This window comes from Aulonocara sp. 'chitande type north' Nkhata Bay, linkage group LG12, assembly GCF_057382095.1.
Source record: "Aulonocara sp. 'chitande type north' Nkhata Bay isolate Kocher_YH1m ecotype deep benthic linkage group LG12, A_spYH_male_GT1.1, whole genome shotgun sequence".
Classification (NCBI taxonomy): Eukaryota; Metazoa; Chordata; class Actinopteri; order Cichliformes; family Cichlidae; genus Aulonocara; species Aulonocara sp. 'chitande type north' Nkhata Bay.
In genome coordinates this window covers 24,412,670-24,428,251 of record NC_141355.1, presented here as the reverse complement: position 1 = coordinate 24,428,251, position 15,582 = coordinate 24,412,670, and the positions used below count along the sequence as shown (strand labels likewise).

The 15,582-nt window shown below is 40.3% G+C and overlaps 2 protein-coding genes across 5 annotated transcripts in view; both read right to left on the bottom strand.

The window, feature by feature from the left end:
* Positions 1 to 1,321: 1,321 nt before the first annotated feature.
* Positions 1,322 to 6,685, bottom strand: qng1 (Q-nucleotide N-glycosylase 1). Its single transcript, XM_086314558.1, has 7 exons — positions 6,573 to 6,685; positions 5,586 to 5,776; positions 4,008 to 4,158; positions 3,177 to 3,289; positions 2,592 to 2,735; positions 1,762 to 1,957; positions 1,322 to 1,682 (listed from the first exon to the last, which is right to left on the bottom strand). Exons 2-7 carry the CDS (start codon positions 5,766 to 5,768, stop codon positions 1,453 to 1,455), a joined length of 1,017 nt encoding a protein of 338 aa, XP_086170684.1. The 5' UTR covers positions 5,769 to 5,776; positions 6,573 to 6,685; the 3' UTR covers positions 1,322 to 1,452.
* A 1,492-nt stretch (positions 6,686 to 8,177) lies between these two features.
* The window catches only part of hnrnpk (heterogeneous nuclear ribonucleoprotein K), a 13,907-nt gene continuing 6,502 nt past the window's right edge, over positions 8,178 to 15,582 (bottom strand). For 2 of the 4 annotated variants that reach the window (XM_086314554.1, XM_086314556.1), the window contains exons 11-17: positions 14,087 to 14,134; positions 12,763 to 12,802; positions 11,626 to 11,641; positions 11,169 to 11,201; positions 10,994 to 11,061; positions 10,335 to 10,504; positions 8,178 to 9,067 (exon numbers count right to left, since the gene is read on the bottom strand). In XM_086314554.1, coding sequence (XP_086170680.1) covers positions 9,037 to 9,067; positions 10,335 to 10,504; positions 10,994 to 11,061; positions 11,169 to 11,201; positions 11,626 to 11,641; positions 12,763 to 12,802; positions 14,087 to 14,134 — 406 coding nt within the window. In that variant the 3' untranslated portion in view covers positions 8,178 to 9,036. Of the gene's footprint in view, positions 9,068 to 9,131; positions 9,329 to 10,334; positions 10,505 to 10,993; positions 11,062 to 11,168; positions 11,202 to 11,625; positions 11,642 to 12,762; positions 12,803 to 14,086; positions 14,135 to 15,582 lie in introns of those variants that run through there. The other 2 variants (XM_086314555.1, XM_086314557.1) reach the window with 2 other exon arrangements.

The following is a 15,582-nucleotide window of genomic DNA, read 5'->3' as shown; positions in this document are numbered from 1 at the left end:
TTCTGTAAGAAGCTTTTCTGTCCCCCACTCGTTACCTGTATGAATGGCACCTGTTTGAACTCATCATCTGTATAAAAGACACCTGTCCACAGCCTCAAACAGTCAGACTCCAAACTCCGCCATGGCCAAGACCAAAGAGCTTTCGAAGGACACCAGGAAAAGTATTGTAGACCTGCACCAGACTGGGAAGAGTGAATCTACAATAGGCAAGCAGCTTGGTGTGAAAAAATCAACTGTGGGAGCAATCATCAGAAAATGGAAGACATGCAAGACCACTGATAATCTCCCACGATCTGGGGCTCCACGCAAGATCTCATCCCGTGGGGTCAAAATGATCATGAGAACGGTGAGCAAAGATCCCAGAACCACACGGGGGGACCTGGTGAATGACCTGCAGAGAGCTGGGACCAAAGTAACAAAGGTCACCATCAGTAACACACTACAACGGCAGGGGATCAAATCCCGCAGTGCCAGACGTGTTCCGCTGCTGAAGCCAGTGCATGTCCAGGCCCGTCTGAAGTTTGCCAGAGAGCACATGGATGATACAGCAGAGGATTGGGAGAATGTCATGTGGTCAGATGAAACCAAAGTAGAACTTTTTGGTATAAACTCAACTCGTCGTGTTTGGAGAAAGAAGAATCCTGAGTTACATCCCAAGAACACCATACCTACTGTGAAGCATGGGGGTGGAAACATCATGCTATGGGGCTGTTTTTCTGCCAAGGGGACAGGACGACTGATCCGTGTTAAGGACAGAATGAATGGGGCCATGTATCGTGAGATTTTGAGCCAAAACCTCCTTCCATCAGTGAGAACTTTGAAGATGAAACGAGGCTGGGTCTTCCAACATGACAATGATCCAAAACACATCGCCCGGGCAACAAAGGAGTGGCTCCGTAAGAAGCATTTGAAAGTCCTGGAGTGGCCTAGCCAGTCTCCAGACCTCAACCCCATAGAAAATCTGTGGCGGGAGTTGAAAGTCCGTGTTGCTCGGCGACAGCCCCAAAACATCACTGCTCTCGAGAAGATCTGCATGGAGGAATGGGCCAAAATACCAGCTACTGTGTGTGCAAACCTGGTAAAGACCTATAGTAAACGTTTGACCTCTGTTATTGCCAACAAAGGTTATGTTACAAAGTATTGAGTTGTATTTTTGTTATTGACCAAATACTTATTTTCCACCCTGATTTACGAATAAATTCTTTACAAATCCTACCATGTGGATTCATGGATTTTTTTTTCACATTCTGTCTCTCACAGTTGAAGTGTACCTCTGGTGCAAATTACTGACCTCTGTCATCATTTTAGGTGGGGGAACTTGCACAATCGGTGGCTGACTAAATACTTTTTTGCCCCACTGTATACCTGGCACAGAGATGTGCTTGGCTTCAGCCCAGCGAGCGGCAGACTGAGAAGTGCAGCCTCCTGTATGTACGGCTGCCAGCCAGCTCATCAATAGTAAATACAGCGTGTGTGGTGTATGGGAATGTGGGCCATCTCTTTGTGGTGCTGCTTGGCGTAAGGCCACAGGTAAAAGTCGATGATAACCGAGTTCACATTGCAGGGTTGTCCATCTCTCTCCTGCACCAGCTTGTGGAGACGGTCTTTGATCAGCTCCACGCACCAAATGGAACAACCTCGGATCTCTACTTCTCTCCGGTCTCCTGAAGACAGAAGCTCACCTGAAAACAATTATATCTCGTGATTTGAAATATTATCTTCAGCAAGAGAAACAAGTGCATAGACACACTACTGTCTCACCGTTCTTCAACGCCTGCATCAGCGTATCAGAGTATCGTAGAGCTCCTAAGTAGACAAGCGCCTGAGGAACCCTGTAGTCAGCAAACATGGTGAGCCAATCCATGTTAATGATGTCACCCTGTCCTCTGGCCGCCATGAGGCCCCAGTAATCTGCCACAAGAATCTGGGCTCGCTTGTAGAATGAAATCCTTTTACCCTTACGCAACCAAGAAAGTGACAAAATATCAACATCGTATTTGTCCTTAGGCCACAAATATTTATAATTTGGCAGGTGTTCTTACACAAATATAAAATTAAAGAAATAACGTCAAAGAGTATAATGCTCTCCTCTGACTGTGTAATAAACTGACAGCATCAGTGTTGCTGCACTGTATTTGACCAGGAGGTGGAACTCTCACATCACAATTTATTTTAAATTCTCCAAATGCATATATTTGATCACATATATTTCATATATGCATTTAATATGTATTATGCATTGTGCATAATCTATAAAGCAATATACAGGCTGTATCATTAGGCTGAAAACTCAAAGTATCTGCACAGTTATGTATTTATGCTCCGTACTAATAAAAAGATCAGTTTTCCAAATATTTGGGGAAATTACAGTTTTATGCTTGCTCACTGTGACCTATTCAACCATAAGTGATTGTATTAGTATCTAAAAACCTGTAAATAAGTTAATCATTCCAACCCTTTCCTCTTGTACCAACTTGACATTTCTGAAAAGCCAAACTAGTGCAGCAAATAGAGGGCGTCTCTTTTATTTTTTGCACATTCCCAATTAGAAGAGGTTCCTAATTTGTACAATGATCCTGCTAAACTCTCACCTCATATGTAGCCTCATCCCTGTACGAGGGGATCTTCTGCACAATGAGCTCCACCATCTTCTGGGCGTCGTTTCCGGCTTGGCTGATAAAACTGCGGAAGCTTCCACCATGTTCCAGCAGCACACGGCCGCCTTCTGTCAGCACCTTGTTAAAAAGATTCAGCAGGTGGCTTCTTTAAATGTAACAGGCAGAAAGCGCCACAATTTAAATTTGTGTTTATAAATGTAACAAAACTAACAGACTCAATAATTAATTGAACCATAAAATCACTTTTCTTGCTTAATATCAAAATAAAATTTGACATTTCATACAAAGAAAGGCAGAAAAATGTGCCAAATATGAATATATGTACCATGATGTTGAATAGAGGAATGTAAAACCTTGTTTATTTCTAAAAGAAAAAGTCACTGTTGCTTTAAAAAGCACTCCTTTCATTTTGTAAATGCTGAGACTGCCCTGACTGAAAAGACAGCTTTTAGATTTAAAGAAAGTAAAAAAGCAAAGTAAAATCAAAACTGAAGCATTACTGAAATCCATATATTGACCAATTGAATCATTATTTGAATATCGTATTAATATCAGAACCTGGTGACGCTCCCGCAGCATCGGCATGGGTGTTTCATTGTCTGACCGAAGGACACGTCCCAACTCCTCCACGTTCATCTGAGAGAAATACTTTGGATCAGTAATAGGTACACCTGTGGAGTGTGGAGAAGAGAAGGTGCTAGGTGGATTAATCTTAAAACAGGAGCTACCCTCTGTGTGCAATAATAAGAATATAACTTGACAGTGGCCATTGCTCACAATAGACTCAAAATACATAATTTGCTCTGATCTCACGCTGTCAACCCCCCACCCCGAGATTCACACTGGAGCCAAACTACCTGTGCTTTTCTGAGAAAATCTCTTGTAATTATAAAGGCCATGGCGACCACACACTGAGAGCTATTCCATATGAGACATAATTGATTCATATCCGGAGTCATTCATGCTAATTATAAATGATGCACAGGCACATGCAGAGCTACAAGCAATTTCCCAGCAGTCGTAGTTCAAATAAAGGGCACAAACACGATAATGGGTAATAACAAAACTGCACAGAATAGAGGGACAATCAAAATATACATTTTGTTCTCCAGAGACTAGGATTAAAACACCTAAAATTATGTATGAAGTAAAGGTAAGAGCATGGTTGTAACTTTGCTGCAAACAGTCACAGCGGCAAACAATTTATAAATCTGACATTTCCATCCTTCATGTTTATGCTCATCAAGGATTGTTACATTTCTGGCTTTCTATGTATAATGCTGAAGAGTCTTTACCTTAAAATAGAAAGTGCTGTGAGTTGCCTACTGCTATTTTCTATAAGTCTGTATAATATAGTAACTAAGTGGATGTACAGGTATGTACTCTTACCTTCTTCCATGGCTCTGGTGATGGCAGCACACAGGGTCATGTAGCCTGTGTATGTGGTGCCTTTATAAGTCACCTCACATTGCTGGGTTTCTTCCTCTGGCCAAAAGGAAAAGTTCATGGTGTCTACTACAAATACCCAGTTCAATGCCTGCAGTGGTAAATTGCACAAATTATTAAGAAAGTATACAAAAAAAAGGAAAGAAAAGTGAATATACTGTAACACACTGTCCAAAAGAGACAGGGTTTCTCCACTGAGGTTTTAAAAATTTGTATTAAATTAGTGTTTTAGTCAATATTTTAAAAACCTGTACCCATACAAAATACAATCAAAGACCACTGCAGCTACTGTCTTTTTGATTAATTCTGGATGTCAGTAGATACAATCATTTCATAAATCCTTCATTGTGTCCAGACAACAGTTGAAAACCTTAATACTTTATATTTATGGTAATATAAAACAGAGTAAAGCAACACATATTCACAATCTCACCACCTGATTAGCTGCAACTATTAAATAAACCCCCCTTAAAACCTTTTTTCTTTTCTTTTTTAAATTTCACAATAATAACCACTAAGTTATTATGGCTAGGTACAAGGACCGGACTTAAATGAAGTGAAAAAGCAGCCAATGCCCAAAGACAGCTTAAAAGGGAATGTCTCAAGAGCACTTCAAAAATTATAAGAAAATATGGCTCCCTGGAAGCAAAATATAAAGAAATGAGGGGTGACTCAAGACTTCGGCATAGCACTATAGTCAGGGCTGCACATAAGTGGTCCGCAGGTGCGCATTCGCCTTCAAAATAAAAAAAACGCGCACCAGATAAGAAGTTGCAACGCGCGTTTGCGTACATAAGATTTTCTGGAGGAGGACAGACGTTTGTTTAGAACTCTTAAAAATGTCGAAGAAGCTCCTTTAAGCAATTACTTTGGTTTTCCTCCACCTCCAACGAAATGTCAGAAGGAGTCCGAACCGCAAAAGAAGCGCGTATTCTCGGAAAAGTGGTTGCAGGAGGTGAGCTGGCTTCAAACAAATGATGAACACACAGAGATGTGGTGCAGAATATGCCGTGAAAATCCCACTCTAGCGGGAAAAAAAGTGCCTTTTATATGGACGCAAACGCGCATTGCAACTTCTTATCTGGTGCGCGTCTTTTATTTTGACAGTGAATGCGCACCTGCGGACCACTTATGTGCACCCCTGACTATAGCAGATATAATGCTTGGTCTAACTTATATATAGGTATAACCAAGGGAAAAACTAGGGAACACACGGAGGTCGACATCTGGAGGGAAAACTGATGAACCGCCAAAGACAGAGACAGTAGATAGGGATATTCAGGACTGATAGAAAACCAGAAACTGGTGGAAAAAAAATGATGAAAATGATGGAAGAAAATCTTCTGAAAGGTTTTCAGAAGGACTGAAGAACTATTGCTTAAAACCATTTTAAAACATTGCAAGAAACTCTGGCTCCTTGGAAGCAAAACATAAAGAAATGAAGGATGGCTCAGCACTTTTGCACAATACTGTATACTATGAAGAATCTTTTCATAGCCTGGGTACTAGTACACTCCCCTGGTCAGATGTGGGTGCTGGGGCCAATGGATTTGCTTTCTTCCAGCCACTGGCTGTCAGCTCGTCACTGTGTTGGAGACCGTAAAGCATCTCCGCCACCTTCTGCACTCCTTCATCCTCGACAAACACATCCCGACTCTGCTCTGCTATGAACTGGCCAGACTCTCCTGGTAACAGAGGCTCCATGATGGAGACTGTAAGGAGCAGAAATTAAAACAAGCATGCATAGTATGAATGCACTCCTCTGTGGAAATAAGAAGAGTCCACGAATGTAAGTGTGGGGATAAACACAACTATCTTTAATATATGCAAAGACTAGAGCTGATGAAACATGTATGGATTGAGTAAGTCCTTTACAAACTAAAGATTCATTATTTGAAATAATAAAAATAATGACCAAAAACTGGATGCAGATTATAAAAAAAGAACAAAAATCGTCTAATAACATTCTCCACAATGAAGTGCTTTGGGCCAACATTTAAAAGAAACGTGGATTTATTTTGAAGGTTCAGGTATTCATCCTGTGTAAGCACTTCAAACATAAAAGCGACGCATGTCTGACCGACGTCACTCCTATTCCTTTTCCCTAAAAGAAGACAATTACACCCCTCCAGGAGTTCTCAAGTATCTGATGACTGTGCGTTAATGTTCGCAGTGACGCACAGCTCCGGTTGCCTGCTGAATGAACCCCATTTTCTACTCCTCTCCTCAGTGAACATGATTTGCCTCTCACTTATATGTTTCATTCATTTTTAAGGCTTAATTATTTGTTATGCAGGCCAATTTTACGCCATCGCGTTTATTTGAGAAACCTGTAGGTGCAAAGTGCAACTACCGGAGCACGCACGCGGTCTCTGGAGTTTCACGACCATTAAGGACATTTCTGAGCGTATACAGTCATCGTCATTAAATAATAAAAACTGTGTTCTAATATAAACGCAGTGGGCAGCAGTACTTTTTTTTATTCCTGTGCAAGCTATTGCTACTCACCGACGAAAGCACGACACCCGCGCTCTACTGTTCCCACTACCTGGTTTCCAGCTATTGACCAATCAGAGCCTCGCTTGTGGCCTTAGCTGGTTAGTGAACCAATCACAAGAAGCTAAGAGAGGAAACAACAAAGCAACGTCCGTTCCAACTGCCTGCTGGTGTAAAAATGTCTCAAATATGGTGGCATAAATCTCATGGTTTGAGGGGATTTGAGGTAAATGACTGTAATAACACCACATGAGGACGATCTGGTGAGCCAATAAGAATTAACTTCTCTATTTGTTTTTTAAGAAAAGGAAAGAAAAAAATATAAAGCAATAGATTTATTTCTGCTGGCTGAGTATGATCAACACAAAATTATTAAGTAAAAATTTTAATAACAAAACAATCTGAGTAATTATTCAGTCAAACTTTCATACATTTACTCCGAGAGTCTATTGTGAGTGTATTTTGCTTTTCTTGAACTCACCGGAAAATATTTGAATTTATTTTCTTTTTATTTATTTATTTTTAGGGGGGGGGGGGGGGGGGAACTCATATTAAAGAAAGTGAAATAAATTCCACTCTCTTTCAGTTCTAAGGTTTTACACGTCTGAATATAAAATGAGGTAAATACAGCCTCAGATGAACAACAACACATGCCATATTACATCGTGGTGTTATCTAACGGAAACTAACCCAAAATGTAGTCAGTGTGTGAAAAACTAAGCACACTCTTACTGCTTCTGTATGAAAAATGAAGTTGTGGCCAGGTGATGGTGAGCAAATGTGTTTATCATCAGCAGGTGCGAGCACCTCTACAAAAGCACAAGTTATAGTAGTGTATTTGTCTGGAGCATTCTGGTGTGCCTTAACAAATTGCCAAAGAAGAAAGACATCAGCAATGATCTTAGAGAAGCAACTGATGCTTCTCTAAGATCAGTCTGACAAGGGTTAAAAGGTCATTTCCAAACATAGTTACCCATATTCCCAGGAATACAAGTTCCTGTGAAATGCTCAGATGCTCAAAAAACCCCAAGAGATACATCTCAGACATTACAGTCCTCCATCAGTGTTGACGTTCATGACAACACAATTAGGAAAAGACTGAACAAATATGACTTGTTTGGAACGGTTGCCAGGTTTGAAGAAAGCCTCTTCTCTCTAAAAACATGACAGCGTGGTTTCTGTTTGCAAAGTTTTATCTGAAAAAACCACATCCAACACTTCTGGAGCACCGTCCAAGAGAACTGTGTATAAACGAATACACAGAAATCTCAATAAAATGAACCCAATGTGTAAGGAAGATTGGGCCAAAATTCCTCCACATCATCATCAGACTGACAGTTGTACAGAAAATGGTTCTACAGAAGCACAGGGTCTACAATTTGAATGTTTTGTTAAATAATGAGTGTGATATGTCATGTTGTTCATCTGAGGTTGCACTCACATACTCACTCTTCAATCACATGCCTGCAGTATTGTTGGGTCTTTATCATACAATATAAAGTGCCTTTAAGCAACTGTTGTTGTTTGGCAGTATATTAATAAAACAGCATTTAACTAAAAACACTTAGAAACTGATATAGACCAGAAATGTGAATTAATAAAAACAGAAGTTCAAGATTTAGTAAAAAGTGGCATCATCTTTATTCATCTTGTAATTTGAAAATGGGGAGTCTACAGCATGGGCACATGGAGAGCAGGAAACTGCAGGGACAATGAGGTTCAATATCCTTTTTTCCCCCCCCCTCTTCTCCTTCCAACGTTCTAATAAAATGCCAACAAATTTCTAGCTACATTTTTCCCCATTTGTGAGGAAAAAAAAAAATCAAAAAAAAAAATCAAAGATTTCAGCTGTTTCATCAGACAACTGCTATATTCACACAAATCCCAACATAAACATCCCAAAAATCCAGTCTGAAAGGGTTAAGTCCCCCACAGCTCTCGAAAATAAAATAAAAAGAATAAGCTTACGTTCTGCATGTTGCACAGAGTGGTAATGTAGTACAACTGGGTGCGAAGGAACCAATATAGACTACAGAAAGCACACCAAACCCACACACGCTGACATGTGCTTACATGTACGCACAAAAGATAGATTTCCACCAAGTCACAAACACACACGCGTCATTAAAAAACAAAAAACAAAACAAAAACAAAAACACAAAGCCATCCAAAAAATAAAGGTTATGTTTATTTCTGTGAAAAGTCTGAAGGATAATTTGTTATCTGTGTTAGAAAAAAGCAAGTGTGTATCTGATAAACTAATGGATTACACTCTTAAAAATGCAGAACATCTACATTTTCTCTTATGCACAGGAATGTTGGACATTTATTTCATTAAAAAATACAAAAATAAGATTAAGAAAAAACCAAAAGACACCCACAATCCAGAATAGTCTGAAGGTGATGTGCTGGGAAGGGCAGAAAGGTTGAGGAAGGAGGGGCAATCTCATTCTTCTTCACTTTGAGCCTCCTTGGTCTACAGCAAATGACCAGAGTACTGCTTCACACTGAAATAAAAAGAGTGAGAAAATAAACAACACACACAGGGGGGGGGGGGGGGGGGGGGGGGGGGGGGACGTTGCACATTGCAAGCCAATGGAATTGTAAATATGAGTGGGAGCATGAATGTGGAGTGGAAAGAGACAGCAAATAGGAGAGGCAGAGGAAAGAGAGGATGAAGATGTGACTGAAGTGCCTGAAAGAGAATGAGGAAGACGAGGAAAATAGCAGGGTGTGGTTAGCCCTTGTGTCTAAGCAGGTGCAGCACACTGAAAGGGAGGAAGGAGAGAAAGGAAGAGGGAGGAAGGGTTAGTTAGCATGGCAACACTACCCTACTCAAGAGAAAGGGCGGCAGGTCTACAGCTGTATTAGCATTCGGGCAGTAGCATCAACAAGGAAGTAGTGTGTATTATACGTGCCTACTGGTTGCCAAGGGAGACAGAAGAGGAGGAGCCTGTGCTATTTGGCAGACTGTGATTTGTTGTCGGTTGCTCTAACTAAAAACAACAAAATCACTAGTCTTCCACACAGCAGCAGCCAGGGGAAGAATCAATCCACTCCCTGCTTCACAGTGAAACGGCTCTGATGGCAAACGGACTGTTTTCTTTTTTCTGCTTTTTTTTTTTTTCATAATAATTTAACAATCATATTTCAGGGGACAGATGTGACAGTCAACGAAATATGCCTATCACATCAACCCTTAAAACAAAAACAAAACAAAAATAAACATGTTACGTGATATGTACAACAGCTGTTAAAGCTTGTCTGTTCCGTCACAGCCATTTCATGTAAGAGGAAGGTTTGTACTAGTTGCACGTTGCATGGGAAGGAAGGAAGGGGGTTAGTGAAGAAAAGACAGCAGGCAACAGAATTTCAGAAACCCAACGAAAAGTGGACTAACAGAATGTAATTTCAATATAACATATTTACAACCTCAACCAAACCTTTCCCCTATTAATGTGAGGTTCAATGAATTGAGGGAAAGTTAATCTTTCACACATGAGCAGCTCTTCTCAGCATAAGTAAACAAGAATGCACTTTCTGAGAGGGTTGCATTATACTTTTAATGATGCAACCCTCACTCATGAGAGGTCAGTTGACCACTGAACAGTTTGACTGAGGTTTTCTAAAAGTTCAAAACTAACATTACAAGTTACTGAGCCTTATAAACACAACTTGAAGATATAACTACCACCAGCATGCTAGACCAAGAATTTCTAAATCGAAAACAGGATAAAAGTCACTGGAATATACCGAGCCCATGTCAGGACTTGCCTGTTCTGTAGGAGGTATTGGGCATTCTGGATCTGATCCTGGGTGCCAGAAATGGTAATGATTCGGTCCTCAGAACCTTCCAGAGGTTCATCAATCTTGATGGAGGCCCCAGACTCATGGCGGATCTGTTTGATCCGCTGGCCTCCCTTACCAATGATAGAGCCAGCCAACTGTACCGAGTAAAAAAAAAAAGAAAAGAAAAAAAAAAAAAGAGGGGTGGTGAACAGGGGGCGGGCAAAATGTTAAATTATTTTAGGTTCTGTGACTAAAGGTGCGTGTAGGTTGACAAATCCAAATTGGAGACACAAAACACAGAAAAGCTTTACTCAGGAAAAAAAAAAAAAAATCAATGAAAATACATCTTGAAATTATTTTAGGTAGTGGTTAGTTCTTTAATAAAACCAATAAATGGACCTTAAATGACTTGTCTACTGTGGATATTCTGTTGGCAAATTTTAGCTGCTGCACACCTAACAGCAACTCTCACACACACAAAAAATTAAATGCCACTTAAATGTCATAATGATAATGACAGAGTGCAGATAACATGCTTGGATTGCAATGTACAGTTCCAATCTTTATAATATGGGGCACAGTAGACAAATAAAACAGATCTTCCTTAGGTGTAAGTTTACAGTTCTATATTGTCATTCACTCACATCTTTAGGGATCGTCACTTGTGTGGTAATGACAGGGCCACCCATGTCGTTATAGGAGCCACGACCACCTGATGGCAAGAAGAAGAGGAAAGGTAAGAAAAGGGGGAAGAAAAAAGAAAGAAAGAAAAAAGCAATCTTTTCTAATCACGTTGACTGATGAAGTGTAGAGGCTCACCTGACTGGTAGCTATCCCATGAGGAACTGTTATCTGAGCAGAAGAGGAAACAAAAAGAACACTCAGTGATCACCACCAAGACAGGCCAACAGTTGTTCAAATGACCCCCCTTGATACTAAACTTAAACCCATAAGTGGGTACATATGGCAAAGAAATCAAGAAATGTGTTAAATCATATTTAAATCTCTACCTAATCCTTAACATTTGCTGGAAACATGTTTAAAATCAAATGTCATTGCAAACAAATTTCTTTAAAATTCACAATACAGATTTAAATTAATATCCCAAATTCATTAGCTGCAATATCCTTTTAGCCCATTTATATTTGTAACATATGAGAAAATTATTGTCACCACACTAAATTATTAAGAATTCTCCAACCTGTACTGTTGATTAAGACGTTAACAGCATTGTAACCACATCCTCGTCACGCAATACAGGATGTTTAGCACTTACCATATCCTCCGCCACTCTGTAAGAAACACACAGAAACACAGACCGGTTACATACAGCACAATGAAGTCCTTTCATCTTTACATCCCACAGATCGTACGCAAAAATGCACGGATGCTGAAGCTGCAGCATCCATGGAGTAGACTAAACTAAAAGCCACCCAGTATTTCATCCATAATACAGACTCCTCCTCCTTCTCTCCCTCCATCCCCCCTCCCCATCTCTCCTTGCATCTCCATCAGCCCCCATTTTCAGCTGCTATTCAGCTGCTGCTGTCACCAGGGCAACAAGCAATTCAAATAGCTGTTGCTGAGCAACGGCAGGCAGTATCCTGCCAGCTCTCAGAGAGGGAGAGGGAGAATGAGGGAGAGAGACCTTCCAGTCTGTCAACAAAGCATTATTAGTGCTTAGCAACCAACCACGGCCACCCCCTACCTCCCTACCCTTCCAACATCCTCCCTCACTTTACAGGAAAAACAGGCTGGCCGTGAAAAGTACACAGTAAGAGGGTAATTATAGCTGATTATTATGGGGTGTCTCCGGCTGTGGTGATTACGGTCATTTGGTGGGATGGTTTACACCATGCAAAAGCTAGCTTGGATCCATGGCTCATTTGAGTGTATGCACATTCATTTGCACGAGTGACGACGTAATGTCAACTAGAATTACCACCTTGTTATTTTATCCTTCCGCCAACCAATCAAATTTCAATTTACATCCTGCCCAGCCCTGCCCTTCTGTATGTAAAGTTATCACTTAACCATTTAATACTCTTTGGCATTTATGATCAGTTCCATGGTTACACACTTACACAATATATAATGAACTGTTTCAAACTATTTCTGATCTTTGGCCGCCAAAATGAAACCAGTTCATACTCTAGTTCAAACAAACTTGTGCCAAATTTTAAGAAATTCGCCTCAGACAGACGTACAGAAAGAAAACCTAGAAAAAAATCCCTCTGGTTATGGCAGTTGATCACATGCTGACTTGATAAACCATTATTGTCATGACAGGATAATGGGACAATCACAGCATATTGTGTGGCGACAGGACCAACAAGTATGCTAGGTTGTGGACGCTGGCACCCAATGAGATGCTAGTACCAGAGCCGCATGCATTTAGCAAAGGGTCACTAACCATGCTATCGCTGTAGCGATCCGGTCTGCCTCTTCTGTCACTGGTGATGGAAGGGAGGGGTGGGCAGAAACACAGAGAGAGGGAGATGTGGGTTGGGGTGGAAAGAAATAGAAAAAGCTTAGAAAAATGCTTGACAACATTCCAAAGAAAATTTCTGGTCCAGGTCAAACTGCACACACACGCTGAGCAAGATTACAGTATAAACACATTTCCTCTCAGCCATCTTCCCACACAGTAACAGGAACAGCTCTGACAGTGTTATGGTGAGAGGAGTGACAGGTGGTGGTGATGATGATCAGAGCCAAGGGCTGCTGAATTTCCCCCCCCCTACACGACTGAGCTAAAATAAAGAAGACTGAAGAAACACATTTGGATGTACTTTGTACTTTTTCTTTTCTTAAGAACATACATGCACAGATGTTAATGTTGTGATAAAAGTCTCATCATAACTTAATATCATGTAGTGCTTTTGCTACACTCTTTCCCCACGTTTTGTTAATAATAAAAAAGTCTTAGAGATATCATCAACAAGGCTACTGTCAGGGTATCATAATAGCTTTGTTCTTGTTTTGTCATCGCAGAGCTTACATTTTAGAATTTTTAATAGCCCCGCCCATAGTTTGACACCCAACATAATTTGCTTGAATTGGTTTACTTCAGGTTGGATTTAAGAGTCCAAAATGAAGCAAAATTATACATCTCTATATATTAAAAATATTTTTAAATCAAAAGCTGGCATTGAAAGCATACCTCTTAGCAGGGGCTGTAAGTGACAAGCATCACATCAGCACATGACCCTCACACACCACCACAAAATAACTATCTAATGAGTAGCACAATGAATGTGTTACCATCACAAGAAAGAGCTTGTCATACAGTGTTGCTCTACTGTCCTACAAAGCACTCCAAATAGATGGGCTGAACATGTGAATGAAGGTTAGGGTACTAAAAAAACAAACTGTAGTATTTAGTAGTTAGCAATACAAAAGAAGAGTAAATCTTTTAGTTTCTCAAAAATGAGCAGAAAAATGTGTAGAGCAGAGGAAACATGTGGGGATACCTTAACAATTAATTTTCATAAACTCCAGACAAATTGTCCATTTCATTTGTGAATGTAAATTTAGGCTTTCAGCAGCAGCGAATCACTCCAAACACAGACCGATGGGCAAAATCCCACTGGCGTTAACATGAAGTGAATTACAGAACATCTACTTATAATGTGACAAATGCAGGTAATACAAACCAACTGAAAATCAGAATGTCAAAGTATCCCTGTTGAGATTAGTTAGGAGGTTTAGTCAAAGGTTTAGGGGCAGAAACTTACTTTGACCTCTCATCTGAGCCGCGGTACGAGTCATAGTAACGATCATCTCTGTGGGCAAGATGGAGATGGGGGTCGGCAAAAACAAATAAACGCACAAAAAAAAAAAAAAAAAAAAGATACAAACACACCCAGACAATGATGAGCACATACACTTAATGAAATGATAGCCACTCAATAACATACAGAATACTGGACTTAGTTCGTCTTACACAAGACAACTGGACCAAGTTGACCCTAAACAGAACGCATCTGAATGGAAAGAAGGCACCTGAAGAGATTAAGCTCTGTATATGGACATGTAGGAAAATGAGCAAGTGCTCTTGAATATAGAGTTGCTGTTTTTTTAACCTATCAAACTCAAGAAGCGCTAAACAGGAGTGAAAGGACTCAACTTCGAACTCAAATTTTATATAGAGATTGAAAATGTGACGTCATTCAGGGGTAAAACCGCAAAGGATTCTGGGAACTCGTGGCAAGAGGTACTAGCGCACGCAGGCTTTCAATTGAAATTACATTACACAGCGATAAAAAGAAACACAAAAATGTCAAGAAGCTGTTGTATTATTAACTGCAATAGCCGGTCACATGACAGCCACGGGAAGCCGACGGGTAAAGAGATCGGGTTTTTTTTTAAATCGGATTACGTCGTTGAAGAGAAATTGTTTGAGCCATGTTTCCGAAGTAACAAAGAGGCGACAGATGGCCTGGATTGCAGCCATTCAAAGACCAAATATAACGTCCCAGAACACTCCAGCTCACATGTTAGTCTGCCCCAAGAATTTCCACAAAGGTCAGTGTTTTGTAGTAGTTAATACGTCATTTTCATAACATAATTGGTGATATAGGTTACAAGCAAGTCTGGCGCTGAACAGAAACTGTCGCACTATGCTCCTTTGTTTATTGTATCACTAATTGCCCAGGACGATTACAGCATACAATATTATTGTCACTGCTACATTTCTGTAATGCGAATCAGAAATTATTTCCACTACTATTTAATTATTGTTGAGCTTAAAGTCCTATTAATAAACGGTTAACGAATGTGTATTTATGAAGACGATTTGTGAGACTGGTAAACTTATGATACGTACGATGGTCTTTCGTTCTACACGGTGCATTTCAAGGTCCTGCACCCATCCGTCAGTAAACTGTACCTGGGCTTGTTGCAGTGACCTGAAGTTACTAAACTTCATGAGTGTATGCACTCACTCCAAGAACCGTGTAATTATAAATATGAGCGTGGTGAAAGTTGGGCAGCACACTAATATATTTTGTCCACTCTGTGTGCTCGTAAGGGTCTGACCCTTTCACTCCTTTGATTTTTTCCTCATATCTTTTCTTTGACTTTTCATCAAGTCTGTCTTTGTACGGACCGGCATTGTTCTCCTTCGTTTTGTACATAACTTTTTTGGGGGACAAAGAAAGAAGGTATCGGAACCGGAGAATGAACGTTTTGCGATGCTGCAAATGCTTGCGTTTGATGCATTGCTTTGCCA